Here is an 11,629-nt window from a genome sequence, read left to right as displayed (position 1 = left end):
TGTTAATTCCTCTAGTCGTTCATTAGTGGTATGAGGCGGGTTCATATATCTGGTTGGTAAGCACAGATTTTGGGAAGATTGGCTGGCGGCTAGGCTATTGTGATTAAGGTGGGTTCATGGCAAGGTGTCAATTTGAGCAAAACCGGTGGGCCATCTCCTGCATGATGAGTTTTGATCGTGTGTATCGTATGAGTTTCCAGTCGGTGGAGTGCATATGTTATCATTTCAGAGCATTTGGGGAAGTTGTTTGACTATTCAATGGTGGGTAAGCGCTTGGCAGAGTCTTTGGGGTGTTCTATGATCAGCATTGCATGAGTTTTTGAAGTATTCAGCTAGATAGTCATGCAAAATTGGGGCATGCTGTGAAGATATGGTACTTTGGGTTGCTAATGAGGTGTTCTATGGCTTCGAGCTAATTGGTGGAGTCTACTAATGATGATCGGATCGTAGGATCATGGGCCGTATCAGTTTCCGGACCGAGAGATTTCTTGGTTATTTCTTTGAATGGGCATATGCTGATGAAGCACGGGTTGCTCGACGTGTATTACCGTGTATTGAAGATCAGAGTAAGATGAGTGGTTATCGAGAAGGTCCTGGTGAGTTCCAGGTCTTATGTAGCCTTTAAGGACTTTTGAGTTTGTCTACAGGTGGGCTTGAGAACGATAGCGAATGGTAATCAGATCTGCAGTATTTCCTTGTCAAGAAAGGTCTACATATCAATGTTGGAGTGATACAAGGAACGTCTTCGGGTTCCCGGGAAGTTTCCTCAGGGCGGTCATATCGGATTGAGTTACTTTCGGGTTGGCGATCTGTGTGACTCGGTTGAGTCAGAGGCAATTGGTTCTGAATACTTGATTATGTGTTACTGAGTTCCGAAGAATTTATCATGGTTATAACCACGATCGGAGTTGATGTTTTCTACAGGTTTAGAAGCTATATTTCGTATGGTGGTGTCCTTCTGGATTGCGATAAATGAAAGATTCTCAGTTGATGAAGTGTTCAATTTGCTTATGGTTCAGAGTTGACTGTGAGATATTCATAGTGTTGCAAGGTAGCATGTTACATGCGATAGGCTGTGTGGAGTTGAAAAGTGCATGTACAAGGTTGCGGTTTAGTTTTGGAGGGAAAGATACGAGTTCTTGATGTCGCGGACAATTTCGGGTGTTTGAGGTCTTGTTGGCACTATGTGTTTCCATCGAAATAGAGTTCGCCTATTGGCAGGTACATTGTGTTTCGACTTATGGGTGTTTCTCCGTGAGATGATGGAGTATGAACTGCGTGTCAGCTATTTGAGTAGCGGTGTGAGATTGGGTATGAATATTCTGGTATGCGTGAGGCTCAGAGACTGAATGTTTTTGTTGGTGGACTATTCCTTGATTGCGAGTTTTGAAGTAATGTAGAAGATTGGATGATTAATGGTAGGTGCTATGGAAAGGTTGCTATAGACTTTTGGAAGGTTTTTTACATGTTTGAGGATGATCGGAATTTGGTTTGGGGATTATTTTGAGCCTAGTGAGGGTGTGTATTCTGTATCAGATTGGATTTGCCTGCTCTTGCGCAGTTGATGCCACATGTATATCATCGGGCGGAGTGGATGTTATTTGCGCCTTGATTCATGTTATATGTTTCTCTCTTATACTATGGCGGGTTGTGGGGGCTACATGATTCTTCACACGCATACTGTGATTTAGTTTAGGCCTTATGGAATTATGGGCGAGATGACCTTTGTGATGTTGATTTGCTCATTGCACCATAGTTGTGCTTGTCTTTCTCAGTATTGCTTGTTCCTAATGATTTTCCTCACAGTTATATTTTTGTGCACTCGGCTGTGCTTGATATTGATGCACATGTGATCAGTGAGCCCGAGTATTATGGCTCGATGGGTGCCCTATGTGGATTCATATGATGGTATCGGGTTGCACGCAACAACGGTACAGTGATGATATGTGGCTCCTTATTTCTATTTCGTGTATTTTGCTTTCACCTTGTTGAAAATAGTTCATAGTAAGATGCTAAAATTTCCCTGCCTGCTTAACTTGCTTAGTAGTCTTCTTATTTATTTCTCTTACTGTTATCTGTTATGTCTGAATTATTACTTGTTGGTGTACGGAACCAGGTTGTGTGGGGCTCTATATGATCATTGGTTGTACTTGTCGGTGTGGCTGCTTGTATTGGCTGAGACGAGGTTTCTAGACCTGAGATTTGCGCTATTGTATTGGGATAAGGAAGGCTTGGAAGGATAACACTATATTTTGTTGAGGATGTGGACAATGGCACTGGTCGGGCGAGTGATTTTCTTGGCTTATTGATCATATGAGTGGTTAAGAGGTTATGCGTGTTTCTTTCATCATCAGTAGGGTATGAAGGTTTTGAACGAGGTTCTAATCGATATGAGGTTTTCTGCCGACACCGAATTTGTTTTGGGCAGTAATAGTGGTCAGCAGTCCCTACTGTGAGTGTCGAAGTGATGGGGTATATCATGTGATTACATCTTGTATTATGGTTGTGACTTGATTTAGCTTGTTCAGATTTATATAGTGTTTGGTCGCGGGATTCGGGTCTTGTAATGAATTCTGGAGGATAGAGATTGGGTTCTAAGGTTTAAGGACCAAGGTTGAAATAAGGATCTCTAATTATGTTGTGTTGGCGGGCTTATGTGGATCAGGGTGACGTGGGATCACCCCTGGGTTTATGCGTAGTAAGGTTACACCGTGATTTAATAGCTTTGGAACGACTCCTGGCACGTTCGAGGACGAACGTGTGTTTAAGTGGTGGAGGATGTAACGACCCGACTGGTCATTTTGAGTATCTGCACTTTGCTCGGTATTTTGAGGGCCTGAGTATCTCCGTATGATGTATTATGACTTATGTGAATCGTCGGTTTTAGTTTTCAGGTTATTCGGGACTGATTTGGAAGAATGATTCTCAACTAGGGAGCTTTAAATTTGAAAGAGTTGACCGAGTTTAACTTTTTAGTATTTGACCTCGGATTGGAATTTTGATGGTTTTGTTAGCTCCGTTTGGTGATTTTGAACTTAGGAGCGCGTCCGGATTGTAATTTGGAGGTCCGTAGTCGAATTAGTTTTGAATTGGCGAAAGTTGGATTTTTGGGAAGTTTTACCGGGACTTGACTTTTTGTTATCGGGGTCGAATTTTGATTCCGGAAGTTGGAATAGGTCTCTAATGGCAAATGTGACTTGTGTGTAAAATAGGTCAATTGGAGGTGATTCGATAGGTTTCGACATCGGTTGTAGAAATTGAAGTTTCAAAGTTCTTTGATTTCGACTTGAGGGGTGATTCATCGTTTCGAGGTTATTATGCGTGATTTGAAGCTTTGAGTAGGTTCGTTTTGTCATATAGAAGTTGTCTGTAAAATTTGGCGCCATTCGGAATTGATTTGGTATGATTCGGACGCTCAGTTGCGATTCTAGAAGTTCTTGAAGTTTAGTTTGATCTTCATGCATTTTGGCGTCCGGTTCGCGGTTTTAGAAGTTATTTTTATGATTTGAGAACGCGAGCGAGTTCGTGTTGTGTTTTTGGAATTGTGTGCATACTTGGTTTAGAGTCCCGAGGGCTCGGGTGAGTTTCAGATTGGTTTCGGAATGATTTTTCTTAATTGTTGGTTGCTGGTTCTGGTTTCTTCGCATTTGCGATGTTCTGGTCACAAATGCGGCCATCGCATTTGCGAAGAAGCCTCGCATTTGCGAAGCCTGAGCGGCTGCACAATTTTTGCATTTGTGATGAGACTGCCGCATTTGCGAAAGCTGGTTTTCGCATTTGCGAAGTTTTGGTCGCAAATGCGACCTTAACAAGGAAGTCTCCAGTTCGCAAATGCGATATTATTTTCGCATTTGCGGGGTTCAAATTTTCGAACCCCTTGTCGCAAATGCGACATCTGCAACCTGTTAAGTGCAGAGAATTCCGAGGTTTTGCTTCATTTTCATATTTTTGAACCCTAGCTTCGAGGTGAGGCGATTTTTTGAAGGGATTTTCATACCAAATCATTGGCTAAGTATCTTTAATCAATTTCCAACTATATTTCATGACTTTATACAAGATTTAACATCAAATTCATGAGAAATCTATGGAAAAATTTGGGAATTATGTCAAAGTTTTGAAAAATAAAAATTTGTGATTGGAGAGTCGAATAAGACTCGAATTTGAAAACAAAACACATATTTGGACTCATGAGGCTATGGGTAGTTAAGACCTACCCTTGGACCCGGGTTTTGACCGAGGGGGCCCGGGGTTTGACTTTTGTTGATTTTTTAGAAATTGAATAAAAATCACCGCTTTATTAATTGTAATTGTTTCCTCTTGCATTGTGTGATGTATTCAAGTCGTCTTTGGCTAGATTGAGCTGAACGGAGGTGAATTTGTAAAGGAAAAGCTAAAAATTGAGTGTTGATTTAGCCGAATTGAGGTAAGTATTTTGCCTAACTTTGTTGAGGAAATTTTTCCTCATATTTTTTATTATTTGCTACATGCGGGGGTGATACATATATGAAGTGACGAGTATATATGTATGTGCCGGGGTTAATCATGCTCGGGGGTAGATCATGTTATAATTGTGTCTTGTAGAATTATGTAACCTCCTTGCTTCATGCCTCACTTGCTTGACATATACTAAGAAGGTAGTATAAAATGTTAGAAATCAAGACTTAGCCTAATATAACTTGATCAAATTTGATAGAATTCTGTGAATACAATGATGTGTCTAGTTTGGTCATCTCTATGCGTAATCACTACTACATTGCTACGGCCGATATTTTGAGATGCTGGATTCCATGCTTGTGTTGTTGATAAATTGTGGGATTTATGGAAGTACTTGATTATGTGGCCCTTGAGGGTTCATTGAATCAATGTTGGCTTGGAAAGCAGTGATTGAGACTTTGTTGGAATATTTGTTTGATCACTCTCCTCTATGTTGTTTATACTTCATGCCTTGTCATTTTATTGATATCATATGCTTGGTAAGGAAGATTGTAAAATACGGGTGATGCCGTGCCATTTCATATACATTATCATGTGAGGAAGAGTGTAAAGCACGAAGGGTGATGCCGTGCCATTTCATTTATATTGTTATGCTTTTAATATTGTGAGGTCATGACACGAAGGGTGTTTTCGTGCAGGTGAGGCTGAGGGACATCCGTTATGATGTGATATCTACTTTCCGTGTATACATTTCCGCCTTTCCTTAAGCTGTTATTGTCGCAATTATATATTTTGTGTGATATGTTGTTATTGTCCCGTACTTGACATCTATCTCAATTGTTGTTGTGTTGTCCATATCTTTTACTTGCTTAACTTGCATATGCCATGCATATTTTCTGCTTTTAAAATTATACTTTTGTCATACCTATTCTGTTGCACTCTAGTTTAAGCATTCCATCATGCTAGTCATTCATGCCCTTACTTGTTAACTTGTAAGGATCATGTGTTTCCTTCTTATTTGTCATATTTGTACTTAGTCCTCCAATATACTAGTTAATTGACGTTGATATCCCTTGCTTCCCAATTGTTGTTATTATTCACGTGCTTTCCGTTTAGTCCTTTACTATTGCCCACATGTATATCCTTGTCCATTGTTGTTACTTGCGTATTTCCTACTTTGTAATTCCTGTTATTGTGTTTCTGTCATATGGTTAGTTCTATTATACATACAGTTGCAAGGATGAGTTGAACGCACGAAGGGTGTTGCTGTGCTAATTGATTTGTTACATAAATTTATTTATATATGGTGAGGATGAGATAGAAGCACGAAGGGTGTTACCGTGCCATGTGACTTGATATCTTGGATACACTTCTTATACCAGGAAAGATTGTAAATCTTCTACTGTAATTCCTGCTAGTAATTGTTGACTGTCTCACAGTGTTGTATACGGTACTTTTGTCTATTATGTTTTGAACTGCCTATACTGTTAGTCTAATGTACAGTTTATAACAAATAGCATCTTTCAACTAAAAACCTCGTCACTACTTCGACGAGGTTAGACAAAATACTTACCAGTACATGGGGTCGCTTGTACTGATACTGTACTTCTACACATTGCATGCAGATTTTTGGAGCGGAGCTGCTGGTGACGTCGGGTGCTGATTCGGAGGATGTTCGTGCGTTTGGATATAACTTCCACTTGTCCCTGGTTGCTTAGGTTATTGCTAATATGTTTATGTAACATTCAAACAGAATGTGAAATTATTTGTATCAATTTTTCTGTTAGTTGGCTTGCCTAGCGGGTTGAGTTAGGTGCCATCACGACTTGTGATTTTTGGGTCGTGATCGTGACAATCAGATATCATTCAATGAGAGAATATTCTCTAACATTAAATGGACAACCGTTACAGAGAATATTTACATTCATGGCCTGTCATTACATATTCATCAATGACACTTTTATTATCATTTATGAGGAGTTTGATCCTACGATCTTGCTTCCCTAGATAAAGCTATAAATAGTAGGCTTAATAGCCATTGTAAGGGAGGAAATTCTTTGCAAACATATGCTATATTTTACTTTTGCTTTCAATCAAACAACTTTATTCTTTTTTAGCATTGCTTTCACTTTTGTCCTCGGAGACATTGTGCTCGAAGCCAGGCTTGTCATCTTGTTCAACTTTAATTGCTAAATCTCATTTTCAATCTTATTTCTTTATCATTTTTGGATCAAATCAGTTTGGTTGTCTATCAAGGGCGGCTCAAGAACATTGGAGACCTAAAGCCAAACTTTATTAAGGGGTCTTACACTTTAAAAAGAAATTCATATTAATTTGGTTCATGTTTTATTTTTGACATATGTGTATTTCGTTAAATAATTAAAAAAATCAGTAATGGACTACTAATAGGTAAAATATAAAAAATAAGAAATTTCAAATAGAAAAAAAAATATAGAAAGTTAAAACAATAGAACTTGATTCTAGAAGTTTATAACTTGACATCAGAATAAAATTTTATTGTTTTAATTTGTTTGTTGTAATGCTTAAGAACATGAGAAAGAATAAATGAAAAATACTAATTTTAATTTACTCAATATCTTTCCTCCCTTGATTTTTTGGAGATTAGACAACTTAGTAGTAATTAGAGAAAGAAAAGTGAATATAAAATACGAGTATTATTATGAGAAAAAAAGGAATATTAATATTAGAATGTAAATTAACTATTAGTCACCATAAATCACATTGGCAAAATAATCAATTTCTTTTCCTTGAAGATCTTATACTTTTTTTCATAAATATTTAATATTTTTTAGAAAAATTACCACATAATTAGTATATTATTAGTTTAAAAATGGGGCCCTAAAAATTTGGGGGCCTAAAGCCACTGCTTCATTTGCTTGGCCCTTGGACCGGCACTGTTGTCTATAAACCACGTAACAATTTTAACTGTACCGTTTTACGGGTAAACATCATGTAAATTACGATTTAATTTATATGTTGTTATATTTTATTGAAATTTTAATACTTATACTCATAAATTATACACGTTCAAAACACGTGTGCACAACTTGTCTTAAGTATTCAAAATTCAAATTCAGATATACCTTGATAATTAAATATGTATTTTCATATTCAAACAGTTTAATCTAAAAATAAATAAAAAAACCGATCCCAGCTAAGTCTGAGAATAAATTTCGTTTGAGTCGAAAGAAAATTTTAAAATTGGTGGAAAAGAAAAAGAAAAATTGAAAAAGTTAATAGTATAGAGGGTCACACTTTCCTCACTATTGTGCCTTATCAATGCCTAGTTGTATTTGTTGCTTTGTGCCGCATGCGGTGCACGTGTTCTTGATTAGTCTTTTGCTAATAGCCATTTAATAAATAATAAGAATCTACTTAACAAGAAATTGGGATATATATATATATATATATATATATATATATATATATATATATATATGATGATGATGATAATTAAATGAATAATTTCCATAGATTCTATCCAGTTACTTGGGCTATTCTAATCAAGAAGATATCTATATACTGAAAAACACATACTAATAAGTTTTAAAATGCGTAACGAACATACTTTATATATGGTGGGTTGATGATTTTGTTGTAAATGACAATCTAATGAAGCTGAAGTATATATATATATATATATATATATATAAAAACACATACTAATAAGTTTTAAAATGCGTAACGAACATACGTTATATATGGTGGGTTGATGATTTTGTTGTAAATGACAATCTAATGAAGCTGAAGTATATATATATATATATATATATATATATATATATATATATATATATATATGTGTGTGTGTGTGTGTGTGTGTGTGTTCGTATAAAAAATTCTATTAAAGTCTTAATAAATATTAGATTTGAACCCATAATTTTAACAGTATAATGAAGTTAGTGTAAGTTTGAACATATTAAATTTAAATTCTGGATCAGCCTCTGTCCCGTGTATATAAACTTAGACTTTAAAAATGATTCACTCAATATTCAAATTCCCTGATGAGTATGAACTTAAATATTTTCTTCTAAGATATTTAAATACAATGTCATCCTTTGCTTAACAACTAATAAATCTCTAATTGAGCAATAATTACTCCACCTGGCATATTTTTCCTTAAGTCCTGTAGCAGAGCAAGCCAAATGTGAATGCAATTCAAAATGTTCTACATGAACAAGATTATTGGAATCAAAGCTCATTAACTGAACACAAGAGAACAGAAAAAGAGAACAGACCACAAAAAAAAAAAAATTCTTCTCTGCTCCCAAATATTGCTTTTGGCAAATTAAATTTATTTCAAAATATTTGACTTTAAAAATAAATGAAGAAGTCATTTATTATTGTTTTTTCAAATGTATCCTCACTGCTCCATTAGTAAAATGTTAATAAAAATAAGACATTTAAAAGAGATATAAAGGATAATTTAGACAAATACTATAACAACTATAAAAAAAAAAAAGGCAACTCGGTACACAAAGCATTACATGTTCACGCCGGGTCGGAGGAAGGAACACACCCAAAGGTATAATGTAGGTAGCCTACCCTGATGCAAGCATCCGTACTGATTTAACATTTATAAATATATTTATTAAGAAGTGTGCAATACTTTCAAATTAAGAAGCATGTTTTTCCCCTCTATAAATTGTGTATCCAAGCCCAATCTCTCAACTCCTAAAACTATCACTCCTTCTCCTCCCCCCCCAGCACCTTACATACAAAGCAAAGAAAAGCAAAAAATAAAAAAGAAACACTTTAAGACACAAAAACAAACACATACACAACATGGCTAGGTTAAGGGTTTCTTGGTTTTGCATGATGTTATTCTTGTTGACAAGTTCAGTTCTAGCACAAACACAAGGCGATGATTATGATTACGATGATGCATTTGCTCCGGAGCCAAGTCCATCAGATGATGGATCTCCGGCTCCGATAGTAGACGATATGGAGGCTCCGGCACCAGCACCGGTGCCGGAGGCTGCTCCATCAAGTGGTGAGGAGAGGAGAGCTTTGGTGCCAGCTTTGTTTGCCTTTGGAGACTCTTTGATTGACAGTGGAAATAACAATCGCCTATTTTCATTTGCAAAAGCAAATTATTTCCCTTATGGCATTGATTTTGGTGGCCCTACTGGACGTTTCTCTAATGCTTACACCATCCTTGATCAGATTGGTAACTCATTTCATTCCTCACTTTTTATTTTATTTTATTAAATAAATTTAGTTTTGACTAGTGCGGTCCTTTCTCAGACCCTGCTAGAATGGGAATACTTTAATCATTGGCTGCTCCTTCTTTTTTTCTTTTAATTTTGGTTGGTTTTTTATTGTCATCGTTATTATTGTTGCTGTTGTTATGCGTCTCTTAATTTTTTCTTTTTTGTTAGTGTGATTTAATGTGTCATTTTATTCTCTCTTTCATTTTTCTGTTTTTTGGTTATTTGTCACTCTTCAATTTGTGTTTTTGGTTGTTTGTTTTGTTGCCTTTCCAGCACTTAATCAAACAAGAAGAATTTATCTTTTTTTCAGTGACTTCTTATTTTTGAACCGTTATAAACCAAAGTAACAATTTATTGGGAGTATCTGTACTTCTTTTTTGTTTTCTAGAAATATTCAAAAAATAAGATGCAATTGTAATTTTTTAAAATGTGTTACTCTTATCTTCAAAATAAAAATTAATGATGGTGAGATTTTTTGTTTTGAAAAATAAAAAGGAATTTCCCTGTTTATTTCTGAATTTGAGATAGACTATATGAATCATAAGTGTCAATTTTAGGCATGTTTATTTTTTGTTAAAATTTTATTTGGGACAAAATAATGTTTTTCTTTAAGTGATAGAAAAGGTTCCATATATTTTATGAAAAAGAAAGATAATAGAAAAAAAGGAAGCAAGCTAAGTACTCGAGGAAAACTTATCGGCAGTCAATATTTGAACCATATCAGATTAATTTATCACAATTAAATGATTAATTAATTTGAAGATATACATTAGTTAACTTGGTTGGTAAATGTTTATATATGTGAAAACAAGTGTCATGTGTTTATTGTTTGATTACATTGACTTAGGGAGCATAAGGCCAATATAAGATTCAAATTCACAATGTATTGACTATTTTGTTTTCACTTTATTTAAGACAAATGGTAATTAATGCCTAAACCAAGTCTTTGAAAATCAGTAGTATCAGATTTCACAAAAGAGCTCTCTCATTTACAATTACTAATGGACAGTGGCGAATTCAGAATTTTAAAGTTAAGGGTGCTCGCCCATATAATTTTCGAAAGAAGAGACGAAAGGATTCTAATTGCGGGTGCTCACTCAATATTTATCTAAACATTTTTATAATTACGTATGCAAATTTACTAAATCGGATCAAACGTAATGGGTGCTCAAGCACCACATGTGTCTATGTAAATCCGCCACTGCTAATGGACCAGAGATAATTCCATGGGAATAAATGGCTTACATATATGCCTCGACCCAAGACTCACCCTGGGGCTCGCCAATTTCATTTTATTCTTTTAATTATTAGGAACTAGAATATCATTTTCACAATTCCATGTATGTTCCATCATAGTATGTTATAAGTGTAATGCATCTTTACCTTTTTTCACTTTTTCAAGTAAAAATATCTTTTGTAGGGTTCGAGCTCATGTTAGCTTGTTTATAGAAAATTTTCCTACTAATTTTATAATTTTCTTTTATAATTTTAAGATATTTTTTAATTATATGTTTACACTATTTATCTATAAAATATTAATAACTAAATACCTGGGGGACGGCTTACGTCCCGCGTTTCAAGGCTTGCGCCTCGCCCCGTATTAGATAAAACACCTCGCCTCACGCTCACACCTTTTAAAACACTGGTCTCAAGTACTGATGATCTTGGTTATGAAATTTAATCGTTAGGAGAGCTTGATCAAAATTTTAAATTAGTGGTTAAATATAGTGATGTTCTTTTGTGAAAATAAGTTTAAACGTACTTTTAATTACTTTTTATTATGTAAAAATGCAGGTGATCTTCTGGGATTGCCACTGCTTCCACCATATTCGGAGACATTCAACGTCGACAAAATGCGTTTCGGAGTTAATTATGCTTCTGCTGCTGCTGGTATTCTTGATATTACGGGCTTTCACTTTGTAAGTATATATAATTAATCAACTCTCTTATATATATATATA

General features: G+C 35.4%; 1 protein-coding gene across 1 annotated transcript in view; it reads left to right on the top strand.

Annotated features, from left to right (window-relative positions):
- The first annotated feature begins 9,268 nt into the window (after positions 1–9,268).
- Positions 9,269–11,629, top strand: part of LOC109237929 (GDSL esterase/lipase At1g71691-like) — a 5,427-nt gene continuing 3,066 nt past the window's right edge. The window contains exons 1-2 of the mRNA XM_019404322.1: positions 9,269–9,625; positions 11,463–11,587. Coding sequence (XP_019259867.1) covers positions 9,271–9,625; positions 11,463–11,587 — 480 coding nt within the window. The 5' untranslated portion in view covers positions 9,269–9,270. The remainder of the gene's footprint in view (positions 9,626–11,462; positions 11,588–11,629) is intronic.

This window comes from Nicotiana attenuata, unplaced genomic scaffold (assembly GCF_001879085.1).
Source record: "Nicotiana attenuata strain UT unplaced genomic scaffold, NIATTr2, whole genome shotgun sequence".
NCBI classification, from domain to species: domain Eukaryota; kingdom Viridiplantae; phylum Streptophyta; class Magnoliopsida; order Solanales; family Solanaceae; genus Nicotiana; species Nicotiana attenuata.
Note: the sequence above shows the minus strand (reverse complement) of the source record. Positions and strands in the feature narration are given on the sequence as shown.